This window comes from Oncorhynchus mykiss, chromosome 22, assembly GCF_013265735.2.
Source record: "Oncorhynchus mykiss isolate Arlee chromosome 22, USDA_OmykA_1.1, whole genome shotgun sequence".
NCBI classification, from domain to species: Eukaryota; Metazoa; Chordata; class Actinopteri; order Salmoniformes; family Salmonidae; genus Oncorhynchus; species Oncorhynchus mykiss.
Genome location: NC_048586.1, coordinates 19,544,357 through 19,566,743, shown reverse-complemented (window position 1 = coordinate 19,566,743; position 22,387 = coordinate 19,544,357). Strand labels below are relative to the sequence as shown.

At 45.0% G+C, this 22,387-nt stretch overlaps 1 protein-coding gene across 4 annotated transcripts in view; it reads left to right on the top strand.

The window, feature by feature from the left end:
- The window catches only part of LOC110501564 (minichromosome maintenance complex component 3 associated protein), a 26,273-nt gene extending 3,887 nt beyond the window's left edge, over nt 1-22,386 (top strand). For all 4 annotated transcript variants that reach the window (XM_036958933.1, XM_021579226.2, XM_036958932.1 and 1 more), the window contains 22 exons: nt 97-233; nt 539-736; nt 1,006-1,274; nt 1,571-1,733; nt 1,932-2,092; nt 3,667-3,905; nt 4,222-4,553; nt 4,993-5,093; nt 5,226-5,357; nt 5,629-5,742; nt 5,929-6,081; nt 8,081-8,278; nt 8,401-8,469; nt 8,586-8,720; nt 9,984-10,137; nt 16,465-16,708; nt 16,853-16,950; nt 17,339-17,729; nt 17,952-18,206; nt 18,449-18,578; nt 18,717-19,089; nt 21,590-22,386. In XM_036958933.1, the coding sequence (XP_036814828.1) occupies nt 97-233; nt 539-736; nt 1,006-1,274; nt 1,571-1,733; nt 1,932-2,092; nt 3,667-3,905; nt 4,222-4,553; nt 4,993-5,093; nt 5,226-5,357; nt 5,629-5,742; nt 5,929-6,081; nt 8,081-8,278; nt 8,401-8,469; nt 8,586-8,720; nt 9,984-10,137; nt 16,465-16,708; nt 16,853-16,950; nt 17,339-17,729; nt 17,952-18,206; nt 18,449-18,578; nt 18,717-19,089; nt 21,590-21,763 (4,220 nt within the window). In that variant the 3' untranslated portion in view covers nt 21,764-22,386. The remainder of the gene's footprint in view (nt 1-96; nt 234-538; nt 737-1,005; nt 1,275-1,570; nt 1,734-1,931; nt 2,093-3,666; nt 3,906-4,221; nt 4,554-4,992; nt 5,094-5,225; nt 5,358-5,628; nt 5,743-5,928; nt 6,082-8,080; nt 8,279-8,400; nt 8,470-8,585; nt 8,721-9,983; nt 10,138-16,464; nt 16,709-16,852; nt 16,951-17,338; nt 17,730-17,951; nt 18,207-18,448; nt 18,579-18,716; nt 19,090-21,589) is intronic.
- The last annotated feature ends 1 nt before the right edge of the window (nt 22,387 follows it).

Below are 22,387 nucleotides of genomic sequence, written 5' to 3'. Positions count from 1 at the left end.
GGCATAACAACAACGAAGAAATGAAAGTAATAATAATAAACATTAAATAAAAATCTGGTCTGTAGAGGCTGACTGGTTCTGTTGTTCAATGTGCAGGGCGGCCCAAACGGACAGACCTGGAGCTGTCTTTCTTTGTGGGGACATGCCCAGACATGTGCCCCGAGAAGGAGCGCTACATGAGGGAGACACGCAACCAGCTCAGTTGCTTTGAGGTCGTCCCAGACACTGATAGGGTAAAGCCATTTCTTCTATCCCTGTTTCAAGTCACACAAATTCTCTCAGGCACACATTTTGCAAGTATACTGCACCTGTGCTACTGTTGTGTAAAGTACACCACCCTGTCATCAATAGAATGTTCCACTTAATGGCATATGATAATCATAATAATGATGATTTTGATATGTGTGCTATTTATATGTCCTCAAACTCCAAGTGCTTGACATTGTGAGTGAGATATACTCCTGTCCAAACGTCTCAGTTAAAGGATATCAACCTTGTTTATACATTTTATAATGAGACGTAACCACTTCCTGTCCAGGTGGACCACGTGGCGGCCATCAAGGAGTACAGCAGGTCGTCGGCGGACCAGGAGGAGCCCCTCCCCTACGAGCTGCGGCCCCTCCCCGTGCTCAGCATGACCATGGACTACCTCGTCACCCAGATCATGGACCAGGGCCACGACAACTACCGCGACTGGTACGACTTTGTGTGGAACAGGACCCGCGGCATCCGTAAGGTACACACAGCTACTGTTGGTTAGCTAGCTAGCTAGCTGGTACTGTTTTTTTAATAGTTTATTATCGGTGTCACAATTTGTATTTTTTTATTTATAATGTATTTTTATTTAACTAGGCAAGTTAAAGGAATGGGAAAGTGCTAAGAAATGCTGAGTAGCTGAGAGCAAAAAATAAATAAAAGCTAATGAAAAAGTGTTCATAACACATTGCTGTGGTCTGAGGGGCTTTGTCCGTTGGAGTTATGCTAACTCTATTCCTCTCCTCCCAGGACATCACCCAGCAGCACCTGTGCGACCCGCTGACGGTGTCGCTGATCGAGAAGTGCACCCGCTTCCATGTGCACTGTGCCCACCACCTGTGCCAGGAGCACATGATGACGTTCGACGCCAAGATCAACAACGAGAACATGACCAAGTGCCTGCAGAGCCTGAAGGAGATGTACCAGGACCTGTCCACCAGGGGTGTCTACTGCCCCCAGGAGGCTGAGTTTCGCCAGTACAACGTGCTTCTCAAACTAGACGTTGGGGACGTCCTCCGGTGAGTCAGTCACCAACGATTGGGTCGTGTTTATTAGGGTAAACTGTAGCAAAAGATTTGGTAACGGAAAAGGTAATAAGTGTCTCTTATTGGCCAGTTTTACCTCCCAGTCTCCCTTCGTTACAGACCATTTTCTTCTGTTTTGTTCTTACGACTGTGACATTACCCTAGTTATTCTCCATTTGGAAACATACTACTGATGAACTGTAAGCTTGTTTTTGTTTTACTGTTTCAAACACCGCCCTTATCCTCCACTCTGACTGAGAGTATGCTCTCTTTTGTTGTGGTCCACACAGTGAGGTGCAGCAGTTCAGGGATGAGGTGCGCAACTCTCCAGAGGTGAAATTTGCCGTGCAGGCATTCGCAGCTCTCAACAGCAACAACTTCGTACGCTTCTTCAAGCTGGTGAAGTCTGCCTCCTACCTGGCGGGCTGCCTATTGCACAGATACTTCAACCAGGTCAGCAATAAAAGTCACCTACCCTAGTAACATTCCTCCTCCATGTGAATTTTAGTGGGTCTGTAGTTAGCTTTGAAAAGTAGTAGGAAGTTGAACCTGTAGTAAATGAGGGTCACTTCCCAACTGGTTGTCCCTTGGGAATTGATGGACATTTGTGTGTTTGTGCCTATGTGTTTGTATGCATTCCTGTGTGTGTAGGTGAGGGGCAAGGCCCTGGGGACCCTGAATAACGCCCACACAGCGGGCCTTCAGAGGTCCACCATCTTCCCCCTGGAGGATCTGGTGCGCATGCTCATGTTCGAAGACGCCGCTGAGGCCACAGACTTCATCCAGCAATTCGGCCTCAACGTTAGTGGCGGGTCAGTACCAGTACCTGTCTAATACAATATATGCACCCAACATATTTACTGGAGAGAAGAAATAAAATCTGTAGCATACAGAAAACAAAAATTTGAAACAAAAACAAAAACTTATTTGATGTTCAGGTTGCACCTCCATGTATCGCTTGAAATGTAACATCTTCACAACAGTAAAGAGCTCAGAGGGACAATGTTTTTGAAGCGGCAATCAGCAGTAGAAACAATAACAAAGAGTACTTCGCGCCCCTGTTTTGCGAAAACGCTGAAACGTATATCATCCATGAAATAAAATATATAGTTTTAACCATGTTTTGAGTCCATATGAAATTGTATTAGTCACATGCTCCGAATACAACAGCTGTAAACCTTACAGTGAAATGCTTACTTACGAGCCCCTAACCAACAATGCAGTTTTAAAAACTACGGATAAGAAATAAAAGTAACAAGAAATTAAAGAGCAGCAGTAAAATAACAATAGTGAGACTATATTATACAAGGGGGCACCGGTACAGAGTCAATGTGCGGGAGCACCGGTTAGTTGAGGTAGTATGTACATGTAGGTAGAGTTATTAAAGTGACTATGTATAGATGATAACAACAGAGAGTAGCAGCGGTGTAAAAGAGGGGGAGAATGGGGGGGCAGGCAATGCAAATAGTCTGGGTAGCCATTTGATTAGGAGTTGAGGAGTCTTATGGCTTGGGGGTAGAAGCTGTTTAGAAGCCTCTTGGACCTAGACTCGGCTCTCCGGTACCGCTTGCCGTGCGGTAGCAGAGAGAACAGTCAATGACTAAGGTGGCTCTGACAATTTTAAGGGCCTTCCTCATATAGTGTTTGTTTACATTTATGTTGTTTACAAACATTGGTGTAAACACAGATTTAAAATGCTTATTGTAATTTCTGATTGCTTCAGACAAATTTTGTGCTTCAGTTGCTCTTCTCCACTCGTCGTCATTCCCACATTCACGAACGGAAGGCTCTGACTTTGTATCAACTTTTCTCTGTGTATTTTTAGCTGGTAAAATGCAAGATTAACTTCAAGCAAAACATACGGAAATTTAGCTGGCTACATTCCTTTTACAAATAGGACTTCCATTCATTGTCTTTGTAAGCTAATTTACGTACGTATGGCTGCTTGACAAATAGCGTTTCACTTTTCTCAAGAAAATGAAGCTATTTTCTGCCAAATGTGTTGCACTAATGTATTTGGTGTGAACGGAAACCATAGTTGCATGCCCGTGACCACTCCTATTGAAGCAAAAAAACACTGACTGTCAATATAAAACGCAGAGTTTCTGATGGTGTGCGTTTTGGTGGGTTATGACAGTGGAACTAAGCTCATGAGGTCACATAAGCTCACTAAGCTTATATTCTTCAAGAATCAATGTGTACATGTTGTTAATTTATAAGTCCAACAATGGATGTAGCAATGGGTAATTGCCCCTTAAAGTATTCATACAAAAAAAAAATCTAAAGATGAATCACTATAGTCACTTTTCAATGTTTCACTGGGTAATTGTTGTCATTCAGCAACAGACTTCCTTCTCTGATGTCCTCTAACCTCCTGACCCCACAGCTTGGTGGAACTGAGCCGCACGGCCTGGCAGGAGCCAGACTTGAACCTACCCCAAGTGAAGTCAGATGTCATCATGGCCAAGAGGGCTGTGCTAATTGGGGAGGTGGTAAACGGAGGACCACTGCCCAACCCGCCCCAACATGCCCCCGTCTGCAGCTTCGACGCCCACAACAAGTACTGGGGGGAGGGTCCGCTGGCAGAACCCACACTCTTCAGGAGCAGCCCGGTGGCTGTAACGGGTATGGGAGCCATTGCAGTTCAAGATGGCTAAACTGTACAGGCCTTGTGAGCCGCTGTGCCCGTAGATTGATGTTCAAGACGGCCCTTACTGACATTGTTTATTTAGCCTGTCATGGTGTCTAGAGTTGTCTGCCGTTGTTGCTACCCTTAAAATGTGAAAATGTTCAATAGTTTGTATTGGTAGTCTTGAGCTAATGATTCAATGTCACAGGTACGAGGGGTGTCCATGTTCTTTACAATTGCTGCTGTGTTGTAATCTTTCTCATTCTGACTGATAATTAAAAATAATATAAAACATTTTTTGACTCTCCCCAGTGCCAGCCTTCACCCTGCAGAAGCCAGAAGTCAAGGCCCAGCCGGAGGTTGAGCTCCAGCCGCAGAACAAACCTGTCATGCTGCTGGCAGAGCCACGACTCTTCGGGGATCTTCCACCACCGTACCCCGGCCTTGCCACTGCCACCGAGCCTGCCCAGCCATTGCAGGGCACAGATGAGACAGGGGAACCAGAGCCCGCCCAGCCCACTGTCCAGGTCCACCCTGCAGCAGATCTCCAACAGCAGCTGTTCCAGCCCATTGATGTTGCCCAGACCCAGCCTGTCAGACCCCCCTCGCCCCCGCCCAAACCTGAGCCAATCTACTCTGACGAGGTGAGAGAGCGAGAAACCCCTAGTGGGTTGATGCTAGCTTGCCTTAGTGGTAGTGTTTCCCAAATGGGCTCCCGATTGGCGCTGTGGTCAAGGCACTGCATCTCCGTGCTAGAGGCATCACTACAGACCCTGGGTTGAACCTGGGCTGTATCGCATCCGGCCGTGATTGGGAGTCCCATAGGGCGGTGCACAATTGGCCCAGTGTCTTTAGGATTTGGCCGGGGTAGGCCATCATTGTAAATAATAATTTGTTCTTAACTGACTTGCCTAGTTAAATTGAAAAAATAGTGGGTTAAGACTGTTGTTAGGTCGTTGCTGCTTTCTTTTTGGTCATAGCTCTAGGCTCTGCCTCTAGATGTATATGAAAGTCAGCAGAAGGGTAGGAGATGTGTCCCCCTGTACGTATGACTCATGTTTTCTGTCCATCCTACTGCCGTAGGACATCCTGGCAGAACTGGAGTGCGTGGTAGAGGAGGTGCTGGAGGCGGTGGTGCAGGAGGTTGCCAGCGCTGGGGCCGACTACGCTGCAGCCGCTCTTAGGTGAGTGCTATATTATTGCTTTGTTTGTTTAAGACTGACTTAAGATTGCATACACTGTGGTACATCAGGAGTAGCATTGAACATCCCCTTTCACGTTGATACCCAATGCCTTGTTTTTCTGTCTCGCTGCAGTGCGAGCAGTGTCCACATGGAGGCGGTGGTGAGCGAGGTGGTGGAGCAGATGCTTTGGGAGGTGTCCACAGCCGAGGTCCAAGCAGAGCGAGAGAGACTCGCTGAGGAAAAACGCAGGATAGAGGAAGCCAGGTTGGTCAAAGACTCTGAAACACCTTGATCTCAATCCTAACCCTAGCTGCAAACCCATACGCAAAATGTATGCACGTGTGACTGTAAGTCGTTTTGGATCAAAGCGTCTGCTAAATATTATGTTATTAATCTCTCGCTTTCTTAACCATACATTGGAAGCAGAAGTTTAACAAATCACTTAGTCAAAGTTTTGACCTGTTAACATGTAACTCCACATCCAACTTCTAGTCCAATGTCTTCCAACTCATTATCCTTGTCTTATCCTTGGCAGGAGAAAGCAGGAGCACGAAGTCTTCCTGGCCCAGTTTAGTGACTCTCTCTGTTCTGAGATCAGCCAAGAGGTCTTGACCGAGTGTATCCAGGAGACTGCCGCCTCCGAGATCCAGTGAGCTGCCCTTCTACACTCAACTCACATTCCTGATTCCATATCCACCACAAGCCCCATGTTCATGGTGCTGTCTCTCCCTTGTGTATATGCACCTGTGCAGTACTGTCGAGCCTCTGTTGTTTTTGCCGACGTGCAATAGCCACCAGACTTTAGTCATTTTCAGTAACAATATCTGTGTGTCAGGTTAGCCATGGAGGAGGAGGCAGCATGTGTGGCGCGCTGTTCTGAGGAGGTGTGCAGCTTCCTGGTGGAGGAGACCCTGGATAAAGAGATATTCCTCATGGTGGAAGACATCCTGGAGGCGGAGCTACAGCGCATACAGAAGTACATTAAGAGGTACAACCAAGGCATTTGAATGACAACTATGACTGCTTAGGTTGACAGTTGGGCCACCAGACATCGTGGAGACCCTTTATCAAGGTTCTCCAACTCTGGTCCTTGCTGTTTTAGTTTCAAGGCTCATGTTTGCTTTTCAAAGCCTGCCCTCTCTTTCTGTTGGGTGTTGGCTCCTTCTCTCGAAGCACCGCCATAAAGTGGAATATTTTACCTTGAACACTGCAGAAAACGCGAGCTCCTTCCTCCGCTACTGTTTCGTCCTTGTGAGGCTACAAAACGTTGAGTATCCGGGGAAGCTGTGAAGCACATAGCCTACAGAACTTGGTTCAGTAGTGGCCTGAATATTGTATATACATTTGTTCATACGTCATATAAAGGCTAGAAATAGCCCATATCTATTTTCTGCAATGTATGATCCAGATAAAAAAAATATATATATTTTTTTTTTATCTAGGTTTTACACCAATCATTCACTATAAAACATTTACCAACAAAAACGCTTAGCAAAATACAAAATATTATGGGGCAATAATAACTATGCCTAAAACCATATATTTCTAAATAACAAAAATATATATAAAATAAGAGTAGGCTACATGACAATCCAGCGCCGTAAAAATAAGTTCAGAACAAATCGTCCAAGAATGTGCTTAATGTTCTGGTCTCATAAGGATTTTGGAGTCATTGAAAGGGTTGAAATGGATGTGTCACGAAGGCTAGGTGCTAATTTTTTTCAGCTTGAGTCTTCAGGTAAGACACCAGCCGTTCAGTCATGGTCTACTTCTGAACCCAGTAGCTTCAGTTCCTTCTGTTGCTTGCAGTGGGCGGCGGAATGACAGCAAGTTGCTGCTCCCTTCTCATTTCACCTCTGCAGCTGTTGTTGCAATGCCTCGATGAACTTCCAACGGTGGGGTGGTTAGCGCCAAGATTTGCCGAAAATGTTAGATGCCAGCCTTCCACTCAGTTGTTGGTCTTCGCCAAGTCTTGCAGGACAGCATCGTAGCAGTTCAGAAATTCTGAAAATTTAAAAAAGAGATCATATTCGGTTCACTTCCAGAATGATTTATTTGCGGTCTGTCCTTCCCATCTGTAGGTGTAGCCTTCATGTGCCAGGATATTTTTTTCGAAGCACGTAGTGGATATATGTGGGTTACATTGCTTGTCAGTGACATCACCAGGACCTTGGATAAGTGAGTGCCACTGGACATTTTGACTGTAATTTCCTCTTATTGTAGGCCGACAATCTGTCTCCACTCTTTGCTGGACTTTCTCTTTGCTGGACTTAGTATGTCAATGTCAGAGTATCTTCTCATTTGGGTCATTTGTGTGGTATTGAACATATTGTAATGTATCCAGTCATGTAGAATTGCAGGAATTTATTTTAGGAAAGGATATTTTAGAATTTCATAATCATTTTCAGACGTTTTCCGTTGGTAGGCCTAACCATGTCTCTCTCCTTGCTCGGAAAGCCTGCTGACTGATGTTAATACCAAAGTTGATAATTGTGACTTGATTAAATTGGAATGATGATGTATAGCCTAACACTTTAATCATAGGCTACTGTTACTTTGTGTCTCTAAAATCACAACGTTTCTAAAGTCATATTGAAACTTCCAAATGTCGGCCTTTTACAAGATCATTTTTTGGGACATGAAATGTTCTATTTTCCTAACGGATCAAAATTGGGTATGCTATAACCTATATATAATATTCTGCCCGTATGAACACATTTATTTTAGGCCATATATAGAAGTGCTATGCCTGATTTTAATGAAAAGCTGCAAACAGACACATTGTTTTGCAGCCAATAGACTATACAGTTGGTTTCACAGTTTCCCCGACGAATAGGCCTACAAGGAAACTCGACATATCTCGCCGAAGTTGAGTGCGTGAGGGATCTGTGCTCTGCTTAGTACTTTCCACAAAAGGTTTTGCACAACAAAAAGACATGTAAGCTTCCCTCTCACCCCCTCTCTCCCTATTTCTTTCTCTCCGTCAGGTGGCGCGACGTGGTGGCGGTACGCAGGCAGCTAAAGAGACAGATGCGGGGCTTCCCTGCCGCCCCCTGCTGTGTGGACCCCCGCTACAAGCTCAAAGCCCTGGCTCCCAGTGCCCCCTCCCAGCCCTCTATGGACTGTCTGGCCAGGGGCATGGTCAACCTGGGCAATGCCGGCTACATGGCCCTGTCCAGCACCAGGTACTGGAGCTACCCTGCCCTGCTCTGGACCTCGCCTCCCTCTTCTCTCTGTCCTTCTTTCTCTCTCTTTTTTTCCCTCTTCGCTCTCTTACACACCTCTGACTCTTCTGTAATGTCCCCAGGTTGCTAAAGATGAGACAAGAAGCAATCCATCAGATGCGAGTCCACTTCTACTACCAGCAGCTGTTGAAGTAAGCCGTCACCCCCGCTCTTATGTCATTGTAGTTCTTCTCTCAGTTGTGTACTTCTCAAACTCTCTCACAATGACATTAAACACAACATCAAACAATATGTGTGTCCCCTTCAGTGAGTCAGTGTGGACTCCTCTAGACATGCCTACGCTGGTGGTTGAGAACGTTCCTAACCCACCTGACAGAATCTTCTGGAAGGCTACCCTGCTGTTGCCCAGCGACCACGAGAGTGTTGCCAGCATTGCCGACAGGTGAGATCTAAAGCAGTGTGGCAGATGTAATTGCCATTGAATTCCACACACCCTCTCACAGTGCAGCATACAAGTACTCTCACCAGTACTTTGATGGCTGTGTCCAAGAGTGTCATGTATTTGCCGGCTCTGCTAAATACTGTATAGTGATTTTAGTTTGATGGACAGCTGCCTCTGAAGCCTCCGCAGCTAAGCTTCCATTCTGTGATTCTTGATCTGCATCTGCTCCAGGATAAGGAGCAGCCTGTGAGACCGTTTCTTCTTGAGGACTTTCTTTCTTCTGAAAGTGGCACTGGATGCATGGACCACCGTTCTCTACACACCTGACCATTTTCACCAGCTGGTCTCATGCTTTCCAAGTGCTTCTTTCTGTCCTGAAACTCATTCAGCTTTTCACCTTTCCAAAGATAACCACATACAATGGATCTCTCTTATCAACCAGTTTGCTGTAATGCTCTTTCATGATGTCATGCGACTCATCCCAGCTCTTGGTGGAATCCACAACAGATTTGTAGAACACATCCAGAGTCATGGGAGAGGCCACATCATCAAAATCAGATTGTCTTGCTCTCATCTCTGCCAGTGGTAAAGATCACAGGCTCAAATTTTCCAATGGTGTCTATCGCGAAAATCATCAGACCTTTTGTGAATAAAATTCTGAATCAATCGCAAGAGTTTATGAAAAGTGTTCCAATTAAGATCTGTAATAATTTGCCGGAGAGGCAGGAAAGTCAGCTGAATCTTAGCTTTCCCAGTGAGGACTGAATTCAGAATTGGCTATTTCTTTTTCACACAAACACTTCTTTATTACATGTATTTTTTTGATAGAATACTGCTAATAACCACAGGGTGCATCAAAGTCCATCTTGCAGAACTTGGTGAATGTTCATATGTACTGTATGTTCAAACGGGGCTGCCTCTTGTATATTTTTATCCAAATGCAATGGGCCTCCCGGCACAACCAGAGGAGGACTGACCACCCCTCAGAGCTTAGTTCCTTCCTAGGTTTTTTCCTTGGTTCCTGCCTTTTCTAGTGAGTTTTTCCTAGCCACCGTGCTTCTACACCTGCATTGCTTGCTCTTTGGAGTTTTAGGCTGGGTTTCTGTATAAGCATCTGCCGATGTTAAAAGGGCTTTATAAATACATTTTGATTTTCTCTCCACATACTTATTTTCACCAGCTAGTCACTCATGCTTTCCAAGTGCTTCTTACCTCTGATGACACTTGTGTTTATTGAGTGTGTTCTCTGTGCTCTTATTGCAGGATCCTGACAGACTGGCTGGAGACGAAGTTTGGCGTAGGTGAAAGTGCAAACGACACCGAGAAGGAGCAGGAGGGGACACTGAGGACTCTCTGCATCACCAACGGACTCAGGGAAGCAGGAGAGAAGACTCACAAAGTACACATCAGCATCAAGGTGGGAGCTAAAACAACATTACCAAAACATTTTCCACTAAGAAGTTGAGTAACTACTTTCTACACAAGGGGTGTCAAACTAATTTTGGCCCAGCTGCCGCATTCGGTCTTCAACGAGATCTGGAGGGCCATATTGTATATGTGTTATACAGTGTATTTGGAAAGTATTCAGACCCCTTCCTTTTTTCCACATTAGTTACGTTATGGTAATTCTAAAATGTATTACATTTTTCCCCTCATCATTCTACTCACAATACCCCATAATGACAAAGCGAAAACAGGTTTTTAGACATTTTTGCAAATATTTTTCAAAAACATTTTTTTTTTAAACCGTATATCTTATTTACATTATTCAGACTCAATTGAGCTCCGGTGCATCCTGTTTCCATTGATCAACCTTTATGTTTCTACAACTTTATTGGAGTCCACCTGTGGTAAATTCAATTGATTGGACATGATTTGTAAAGGCACACACCTGTCTAAATAAGTTCCCACAGTTGACAGTGCATGTCGGAGCAAAAACCAAGCCATGATGTCGAAGGAATTATCTGTAGAGCTCCAAGACAGGATTGTGTCTAGGCACAGATCTGGGGAAGGTTACCAAAAAATGTATGCAGCATTGAAGGTCCCCAGGAACACAGTGGCCTCCATCATTCTTAAATGGAAGCATTTTGGACTCTTCCTAGAGCTGGCTGCCTGCCAAACTAAGCAATTGGGGTAGAAGGGCCTTGGTCAGGGAGGTGAAGCATGGTGGTGGCAGCCTCATGCTGTGGGGATGTTTTTCAGCGGCAGGGACCGGGAGACTTGTCAGGATCAAGGGAAAGATGAATGGAGAAAAGTACAGAGATCCTTGATGAAAACCTGCTCCAGAGCGCTGAGGACCTCTGACTGGGGGGCGAAGGTTCACCTTTATCAAGGACAATGACCCTAAGCACACATCCAAGACAACGCAGGAGTGGCTTCGGGACAAGTCAATCAATCAATCACATTTATTTATAAAGCCCTTCTTACATCAGCTGATGTCACAAAGTGCTGTACAGAAACCCAACCTAAAACCCCAAATGCAGGTGTAGAAGCACAGTGGCTAGGAAAAACTCCCTAGAAAGGCCGGAACCTAGGTAGAAACCTAGAGAGGAACCAGGCTATGAGTGGTGGCCAGTCCTCTTCTGGCTGTGCTGGGTGGAGATTAGAACAGAACATGGCTAAGATGTTCAAATGTTCATAGATGACCAACAGGGTCCGATAATGATAATCACAGTGGTTGTAGAGGATGTAACCACTGTAGAGGGTCTCTGAATGTCCTTTAGTTGCCCAGCCAGAGCCCAGACTTGAACCCGATCGAACATCTCTGGAGAGACCTGAAAATTAGCTGTGCAGCGACGCTCCCCATCCAACCTGACAGAGCTTGAGTGGATCTGCAGAGAAGAATGGGAGAAACTCCCTAAATACAGGTGTGCCAAGCTTGTAGCATCATACCCAAGATAACTTGATGCTGTAATCACTGCCGAAGGTGCTTCAACAAAGTACTAAGTAAATGGTCTAAATACTTACAGTGCCTTGCGAAAGTATTCGGCCCCCTTGAACTTTGCGACCTTTTGCCACATTTCAGGCTTCAAACATAAAGATATAAAACTGTATTTTTTTGTGAAGAATCAACAACAAGTGGGACACAATCATGAAGTGGAACGACATTTATTGGATATTTCAAACTTTTTTAACAAATCAAAAACTGAAAAATTGGGCGTGCAAAATTATTCAGCCCCTTTACTTTCAGTGCAACTTCTCTCCAGAAGTTCAGTGAGGATCTCTGAATGATCCAATGTTGACCTAAATGACTAATGATGATAAATAAAATCCACCTGTGTGTAATCAAGTCTCCGTATAAATCGACCAAGATTTTTTTTTTTTTGACATACACTTAGGTTGGAGTCATTAAAACTTGTTTTTCAACCACTCCACAAATGTCTTGTTAACAAACTATAGTTTTGTGCATGACACAAGTAATTTTCCAACAATTGTTTACAGACAGATTATTTCACTTATAATTCACTGTATCACAATTCCAGTGGGTCTGAAGTTTGCACTAAGTTGACTGTGCCTTTAAAACCTCTTGCGGCTCGGTGTCCTGCTCGCGTTCCACTACGACAACATCTGGTGAAATTGCAACTTCAGGAGCTTAATGGCAATCCCAAGGGATAAACAATAATATTTAAGACAGAGAATAGTATGTTCAATGGGGAAGATAAATAACGAAGAGCGCGCAACTCATTCAAATCAAATCAAATTTGATTTGTCACATACACATGGTTAGCAGATGTTAATGTGAGTGTAGCGAAATGCTTGTGCTTCTAGTTCCGACAATGCAGTAATAACCAACAAGTAATCTAACTAACAATTCCAAAACTACTGTCTTATACACAGTGTAAGAGGATAAATAATATGTACATAAGGATATATGAATGAGTGATGGTACAGAGCAGCATAGGCAGGATACAGTAGATGGTATCGAGTACAGTATATACATGAGGTGAGTATGGCATAGTTAAAGTGGATAGTTAAAGTGGCTAGTGATACATGTATTACATAAGGATGCAGTCGATGATATAGAGTACAGTATATACGTATGCATATGAGATGAATAATGTAGGGTAAGTAACATTATATAAGGTAGCATTGTTTAAAGTGGCTAGTGATATATTTACATCATTTCCCATCAATTCCCATTATTAAAGTGGCTGGAGTTGAGTCAGTGTCAGTGTGTTGGCAGCAGCCACTCAATGTTAGCGGTGGCTGTTTAACAGTCTGATGGCCTTGAGATAGAAGCTGTTTTTCAGTCTCTCGGTCCCAGCTTTGATGCACCTGTACTGACCTCACCTTCTGGATGATAGCGGGGTGAACAGGCAGTGGCTCGGGTGGTTGATGTCCTTGATGATCTTTATGGCCTTCCTGTAACATCGGGTGGTGTAGGTGTCCTGGAGGGCAGGTAGTTTGCCCCCGGTAATGCGTTGTGCAGACCTCACTACCCTCTGGAGAGCCTTACGGTTGTGGGCGGAGCAGTTGCCGTACCAGGCGGTGATACAGCCCGCCAGGATGCTCTCGATTGTGCATCTGTAGAAGTTTGTGAGTGCTTTTGGTGACAAACCGAATTTCTTCAGCCTCCTGAGGTTGAACAGGCTGGGCTGGATTTCTTCTTGTAGTCCGTGATTGACCGTAGACCCTGCCACATGCCTCTTGTGTCTGAGCCGTTGAATTGAGATTCTACTTTGTCTCTGTACTGACGGTTAGCTTGTTTGATAGCCTTGCGGAGGGAATAGCTGCACTGTTTGTATTCGGTCATGTTACCAGTCACCTTGCCCTGATTAAAAGCAGTGGTTCGCGCTTTCAGTTTCACGCGAATGCTGCCATCAATCCACGGTTTCTGGTTAGGGAATGTTTTAATCGTTGCTATGGGAACGACATCTTCAACGCACATTCTAATGAACTCGCACACCGAATCAGCGTATTCGTCAATATTGTTATCTGACGCAATACGAAACATGTCCCAGTCCACGTGATGGAAGCAGTCTTGGAGTGTGGAGTCAGCTTGGTCGGACCAGCGTTGGACAGACCTCAGCGTGGGAGCCTCTTGTTTTAGTTTCTGTCTGTAGGCAGGGATCAACAAAATGGAGTTGTGGTCAGCTTTTCCGAAAGGAGGGCGGGGCAGGGCCTTATATGCGTCGCGGAAGTTAGAGTAACAATGATCCAAGGTTTTTCCACCCCTGGTTGCGCAATCGATATGCTGATAAAATTTAGGGAGTCTTGTTTTCAGATTAGCCTTGTTAAAATCCCCAGCAACAATGAATGCAGCCTCCGGATAAATGGATTCCAGTTTGCAAAGAGTCAAATAAAGTTTGTTCAGAGCCATCGATGTGTCTGCTTGGGGGGGATATATACGGCTGTGATTATAATCGAAGAGAATTCTCTTGGTAGATAATGCGGTCTACATTTGATTGTGAGGAATTCTAAATCAGGTGAACAGAAGGATTTGAGTTCCTGTATGTTTCTTTCATCACACCATGTCTCGTTAGCCATAAGGCATACGCCCCCGCCCCTCTTCTTACCAGAAAGATGTTTGTTTCTGTCGGCGCGATGCGTGGAGAAACCCGCTGGCTGCACCGCCCCCGATAGCGTCTCTCCAGTGAGCCATGTTTCCGTGAAGCAAAGAACGTTACAGTCTCTGATGTCCCTCTGGAATGCTACCCTTGCTCGGATTTCATCAACCTTGTTGTCAAGAGACTGGACATTGGCGAGAAGGATGCTAGGGAGTGGTGCACGATGTGCCCGTCTCCGGAGTCTGACCAGAAGACCGCCTCGTTTCCCTCTTTTTCGGAGTCGTTTCTTTGGGTCGCTGCATGGGATCCATTCCGTTGTCCTGGGTGAAAGGCAGAACACAGGATCCGCGTCGTACTGATGGTGAGTTGACGCTGATCTTATATTCAGTAGTTCTTCTCGACTGTATGTAATGAAACCTAAGATGACCTGGGGTACTAATGTAAGAAATAACACGTAAAAAAACAAAACACTGCATAGTTTCCTAGGAACGCGAAGCGAGGCGGCCATCTCTGTCGGCGCCGCCATTCACGAGTGCAACAAGACTACTTTTCTAATGAGGGACACCTTGGATAAACTACAACTACTTGTTCATTTTTCAAGAAACAAGCCTGAAACCCTGTCTAAAGACTGTTGACATCTAGTGGAAGCCATAGGAACTGCGATATGGCTCCTATATCCCATAGACTAGTATTGAAATGGCCTGTGACTCCCAAACAAATTTCCGGATGGATTTTCCTTGGGTTTTTGCCTACCATATCAGTTCTGTTATACTCAGACATTTCTTATTTTTTTACCCCCTTTTCTCCCCAATTTCGTGGTATCCAATTGTTTTTAGTAGCTACTATCTTGTCTCATCGCTACAACTCCCGTACGGGCTTGGGAGAGACGAAGGTTGAAAGCCATGCGTCCTCCGATACACAACCCAACCAAGCCGCACTGCTTCTTAACACAGCGCCATCCAACCCGGAAGCCAGCCGCACCAATGTGTCGGAGGGAACACCGTGCACCTGGCAACCTTGGTTAGCGCGCACTGCGTTCGGCCCGCCACAGGAGTCGCTGGTGCACGATGAGGCAAGGATTTCCCTACCGGCCAAACCCTCCCTAACCCGGACGACGCTAGGCCAATTGTGCATCGCCCCACAGACCTCCCGGTCACGGCCGGTTATGACAGAGCCTGGGCGCGAACCCAAAGTCTGGTGGGACAGCTGACGCTGCAGTACAGCGCCCTTAATCACAGACATTATTTGAATAGTTTTAGGAACTTCAGAGTGTTTTCTATCCAATGCTACCAATTATATGCATATCCTAGCTTCTGGGCCTGAGTAAAAGGCAGTTTACTTTGGGCACGTCAGTCATTTGAACTTCCGAACACTGCCCCCTAGCCCTAAGAGGGTTTAAACAGCTTGGAAAATTCCAGAAAATGTCGTCATGGCTCAAGAAGCTTCTGATAGGCTAATTGACATCATTTGAGTCAATTGGAGGTGTACCCGTGGATATTTCAAGGCCTACCTTCAAACTCGGTGCCTCTTTCCTTGACATCATGGGAAAATCAAAAGAAATCAGCCAAGACCTCAGAAAAACGTTTATCTGTACAGACAATAGTACGCAAGAATAAACACCATGGGACCACGCAGCAGTCATACTGCTCAGGAAGGAGATGCGTTCTGTTTCCTAGAGATGAACGTACTTTGGTGCAAATCAATCCCAGAACAACAGCAAAGGACCTTGTGAAGATGCTGGAGGAAACGGGTACAAAAGTATCTATATCCACAGTTAAATGAGTCTTATATCGACATAACCTGAAAGGTCACTCAGCAAGGAAGACGCCACTGCTCCATAAGCCAGACTACGGTTTGCAACTGCACATGGGGACAAAGATCGTACTTAAAATAAAGTGGTGATCCTAACTGACCTAAAACAGGGAATTTTTACTAGGATTAAATGTCAGGAATTGTGCAAAACTGAGTTTAAATGTATTTGGCTACGGTGTGTGTAAACTTCCTACTTCAATTGTATCTTTTTAAAATATATGTATTTTTTTTTTTACTGGAACCTCCGGCGGGCAGGAATTGACCCCAGATCTGGCCTGTGAGCCGTATGTTTGACACCCCTGTTCTACACTGACGGATTAACATCCTGATGCATTCACCAATCCCATCTAAGCAAATATCAAGACACTTCTGACAGCAGTGTAGTTGTACTGACTTGTACTGTCTGTGTGTGTTGTACCTACCAGGCATCTCGGGGCCCGCTGAGTGAAGAGGGCCTGTCCAATTTGGAGGAGGGCCAGGAGCTCCAGGGTACAGGGGCTCTGCTGATGCTGCTGCCTGCCCCCAGCCCAGGCAGCGAAGACCAGGACGTGCCCATGCTCTCCGCTCTGCTCCAGCTCAAACAGCTCCAGCAGGCCAACATCTGGGACTGCTCGCTGCCCCTTGCCATATTGGTGCCTGGCCCCCACAACACACAGAAACTGGAGGAAGGTAGGGGTACCCCAACCACACATGGCTGGACATCACCAGCATTTTCTTAGTGGTCACTCACTCAATGGCACATATTGTGAATTAAGTCCTTATTAAGTACCAAATCTGAAAATCTCTGCCTGCCTCTTCTTCTCTTCTGGTTAGACCTGATGCTCCAGACGTTAGTTGAAGACGGTCTGATATCAGAACACGTGTTCGTCCACATCCCAGAGACCACCAGCGACCTACAGGGCTCAGAGCAGGTACGGACAGCCCTCTTGAAACAAAATACAACTATTTAAATTGCCATTAAGATAATTAAATGAGTAGTGTTGTATTTACAACCTGGACGATACCAGTATCGCGATATTCGTTACTATCGTGCCAAAGAAACAAACCACGAAAGGGATTTAATTTCTTTATGATAACAGCCCTAATGTTGGAAACTAACATCATTATGTTTGCATCCAGAGTCGCATTTATTTATTTTCCAAGCTATCTTACAGCTGGTTTTTAAGGGACCAAAGAATTTTATCTGTTTTCGTTTTTGCCATGTAAAAAGTATTGGGATACTGGTATCGTCGCAACCCAGGTTTTATTGAATTGGAAGTATTCTAATGTGTTGTTTTATGGGGTTTTGCTTGCCCCCAGGTGAGCCAAGCGGTACGCTGGCTCTTGGCACGTGCCCCAGTGCCCGCCCTCCTCTCCTCCCAGACCCTGGTGCACTTCGTGGAGGCCGGGCTAGGCCGCGAGTTCAGTGCCCGCCTCTACAGCCACCGGCAGGACCGGGCGGGGGCAGGGCTGGCGCGCCAACACCCAACCCCTGTCATTAAGCTCTACAATGCTGTGCTGGCATTCCTGGCTGACCTAGTGTCTTCCCAGTACCTCTCCAGCCTGTCCTGGCCTCCGGGGGAGTTCGCCCTGCCTGAGACCCGGGACTTGGTGCCACACCTGGGTTGGAACTCTCCCCAACACCTGGCCTGGCTCCGGACGGCTGTAGTCAGCTTGCAGATACCCAGCTGGGACATTCCCGCTAACACAGGTGGGTAGCTTTTTGGTTTGTGTGTGTGTGACTGTGTAGTTTTGCTTGTGTGTGATTCTGTTGACTTGCGACTTTTATGTAGCCTGATCCCAGATCTGTTTTTGCTTTTGCCTAACAGACTGGCTCCCAGGCTAACATTTATCCCTTATTGCTGCTCAAATTACAACTTTTTACATTGCCCTCCCATCTACTCTTTAATCTCATTAATAAAATTCCCCCCAGCCTCCTGGCCCCAGCTGTGTTCCGCCATCTTCCAGTATGCCGGCCAGATCCCAACTTCACGCCACAGCCAGCCCCTCCTCATGTCCCGTCTGGAGAACCTACTGGAGAGGGTGCGCTGTTCCACGGCTGGAGCCCAGGACCACTGGGAGGAGGAGGGCCCATCCTTCCAGCAGGTCCCCTGGGACGAGGTGGTGGCTCTCTGCATAGACCATAAGCTGAAGGACTGGCAACCCCCTGACAGCCCAGTTTGTGACGGTGAGATGACTATTGGTTTATCTGCTCTACTCAAGGCCTATTTTAGCACTTTGGGTGACATTTCCCGCACCAAAGACAAATGCAGCTCCTTATGCTAGACAGAATATACTGAGCTTTCAGTGGGATTTGAGACACCAAAGTACTGTATGAAGAAAGCAAGAAAACAAGTTAAAAAGCCTTTATTGCATTGGAATTTGTAAAGAGCTAAACTTAATCCCAAGACTCCGGTGGTGCTGTTCCAGATGCAGTGACAGAAGATGGAGAGGTCCTGGTCTACTTCCCCAAGGAGGGACTGAAGGGCTTCCAGCCCCCGGCAGAGTGGACGGAGGCGGTCAGCCTCACACACAGAGAGAAGCAGCAGGAGACACAGGGGTAAGGAGGAGACTGGTTCACTACTCTGTCTCTCTTTCTCCCTCTATTTCTCTCTCACTCTCAAATCTACTCCTGAGTCTGTTGGCTTATACTCCCTTCAGCGAATTGATAAACAAAAAATGATCATTTCCTCTTCAGAGACAGTCCAGGAGGCCTCGCAGCTCTCTCTCCCTTCTTCAGAGCCAGTCCAGGAGGCCTCGCAGCTCTCCCTCCCCTCAGACAGAAGCTGTTCCGGAGCCTGGTGGATCGTCCGGACCGCTTTGCCCCCTGCCACACTCTGGACATCACACACACCCCCTCACTCCGGGACCTGCTGCCCCACAAGGTCCTCCATGGTCTCCAGGAGGAGAGGGCACACAGCCAGAGGTGTGAGGAGCAGCTGCAGCGCTGGCTAGAGGTAGAGCCCTTGGACTCTCTCTCCATGCCCCTCTTCATGCCCTCTAGCCTGCTCTCCATGACTAACATCATGGCCCCCATACGTACTTCTGGTGGTGCGTCCACTGCTACACAGGTATGACTGTCTTCGCACACACACACACACGTACATATATATGCACACACATAAACACTATTACAGTGCCCTGAGAAAGTACATACAATCTAGATACAATACCCCATAATGACAGTGAAAACAACATGTTTTTAGATTTTTTTTTTTTTACATGAATTGAAAATGAAATACAGAAATATCTCATTTACAGTGCCTCTAGAAAGTATTCACAACCTTTTACTTTGTGTGTTACAGCCTGAATTTAAAATTGGTTATAAAAAAAAATCACTGGCCTATTATATTTTTTACAAATGAATTAAAAAGGAAAAACTGAAATCTCTTTAGTCAATAAGTATTCAACCCCTTTGTTATGGCAAGCCTAAATAAGTTCAGGGGTAACAAGTCACATAATAAGTTGCATGGACTCTGTTTGCAATGATAGGGTTTAACATGAATTTGTTTTTTTGAATTTTTACCCCTTTTTCTCCCCAATTTCGTGGTATCCAATTTTTGTAGTAGCTACTATCTTGTCTCATTGCTACAACTCCCGTACGGGCTCGGGAGAGACGAAGGCTGAATGTCATGCGTCCTCCGATACACAACCCAACCAGCCGTACTGCTTCTTAACACAGCGCACATCCAACCCGGAAGCCAGCCGCACCAATGTGTCGGAGGCTACACCGTGCACCTGGCAACCTTGGCTAGCGCGCACTGCGCCCGGCCCGCCACAGGAGTCGCTGGTGCGTGATGAGACAAGGATATCCCTACCGACCAATCCCTCCCTAACCCGGACGACGCTATGCCAATTGTGCGTCGCCTCACAGACCTCCCGGTCGCGGCCGGTTACGACAGAGCCTGGGCGCGAACCCAGGGATTAACATGATTTTTTAATGAATACCTCATCTCTGTACCCCACACATACAATTATCTGTAAGGTCCCTCAATCGAGCATTGAATTTCAAACACAGATTCAACTACAAAGACCAGGAAGGTTTTCCAATGCTTTGCGAAGAAGGGCACCTATTGGTAGATGGTTGAAAGTAAAAGCAGACATTGAATATCCCTTTGAGCATGGTGAAGTTATTAATTACACTATGTAGTGACTGGATGTATTGATACACCACCTAAAGATACATGCCTCCTTACTAACTCAGTTGCCGGAGAGGAAGGAAACCTCTCTGGGATTTCACCATGAGGCCGATGGTGACATTAAAACAGGCCGTGATAGGAGAGAACTGAGGATGGATCAATGGCATTGTAGTTACTCCACAGTACTAACATAAATGACAGAGTGAGAAGAAGGAAGCCTGTACAGAATAAAACTATTCCAAAACATGCATCCTGTTTACAATAAGGCACTAAAGTAAAACTGCAAATAATGTGGTCAAGTAATGAACTTTGTACTCAATACAAATAGTTATGTTTGGGGCAAACCCAACACGTCACTGAGTACCACTCGTCATATTTTCAAGCATGGTGGTGGCTGCCTCATGTTATGGGTATGCTCGTCTTTGACAAGGACTAGGGAGTTTTTTTTTTAGAAAAAGAAAAGGAATAGAGCTAAGCACAGGCAAAATCCTAAAGGAAAACCTGGTTCAGTCTGCTTTCCAACAGACACTGGGAGACAAATTCACATTTCACCTAACCTAAAACACAAGGCCAAATCTACACTGGCGTTGCTTGCCAAGAAGGCTGTGCAATTTCCTGAGTGGCCGAGTTATAGTTTTTACGTAAATCTGCTTGAAAATCTATGACAAGACTTGAAAAAGGCTGTCTAGGAATGATTAACAAACAACTTGACAGAGCTTGAAGTGCAAATATTGTCAAATCCAGGTATGCAAAACTCTTACAATTACCTAGAAAGCCTCACAGCTGTAAGGAAATTCAGTCTATAACACAACAACATTTTGAAGAAGTCATGGGTTGTGAATACTTTCTGAAAGCACTGTAATTGATCATTTACACTGTTGAACATGTGTTAAACACAACGCACTAAGTAGGCTACTATAACAATATACACAACACACTATATACTGTAACCACTGTCCAGTAGTTTTAAAGTACTTTAGTAAAATAAATACTTATTTTGGGGGGGAATTTGTACTGGCAGACTCACTAAACACACATGCTTTGTTTGTAAATTGTTTACGTGTTGGACTGTGTCCCTGGCTATCCGTGAATAAAAAAAAACAAGAAAATTGTGCCGTCTGCTTAATGTAAGGAATGTGAAATGATTTATACTTTTACTTTTGATACTTAAGTACATTTTTTCAATTACATGTACTTTTGATACTTTTATTTAAAACCAAATACGGTTACTGTAGTAGTATTTTACTGGGTGACTTTCACTTTTGAGTCATTTTCTATTAATGCATCTTTACTTTTACTTAAGTATGACAATTGGGTACTTTTTTCACCACTCCCACTGTCTCTCTCACCCAAGTGTTGTGAGCATTTGCGATGAATAGTACAAAAGTAGAGTGACTTAACTGATATTCTTCAATGTCTTATTTTTTTGTAGGAGGCAGAATCAGAAGACCCTTTGGAGAAAGCAGAGCGCGATTGGCTCAAGGGTGCTCCTGTATCCATGGCGCAGCGCCTGAAGGAATTGGATAGGCTTTTATTAGCCAGTCGAGAGGAGGAGCTTGCGTGCGGGCTCAAGCTGAACAGCTTATTGAACATTGTCGAGGACTGAATCTCATGTCATATCACACACCACTTAGTTAAAGGCCTTAGCTTTTGCTTTTTGGACTTGTTGCCATCTGAAAATCTGTTATTGTGGTCAGAAAATGTAAACCCATAATATTGTCACTGTGTTTTTACTTTTTTAAATGTTTGTTTTCTAATTGAGAAGAAAGATTCATTGCTTTATCTTTTTTAGTTTTGTTAAGTAGTTTTGCATTATGAAAGGGAACTGATTTGTTCCGTGTGTCTGCCTTCCTATAACGGGTGGATCTCAGTGACCTACACATACAGTTGCTTGACAGACCTAACATGACTTAAGTTTATATCCACGATTATGTATTCATTGTAATTAGTTGCTTAGTCTTCTTGTAGATGTTTTTTTTAAAATCCCGAGGATGGTTTATTATCATATTTCTCCATATTAACTGATTTAGGGATATTTTGTGGATTGACCCAAATGAATTACTTTGGTTATGTTTGTGCCTATGTTTCATTTTGAGCTATATTTGTCTAAAATGCTGGGGTTATATTTGTCATAGTAATCTAAATAAGTCTTCTGATGAATGTTGCCATATAGTGTTCTTAACTGACATGCCTAGTTAAATAAAGGTAAAATAAATAGATATGTCAAGAG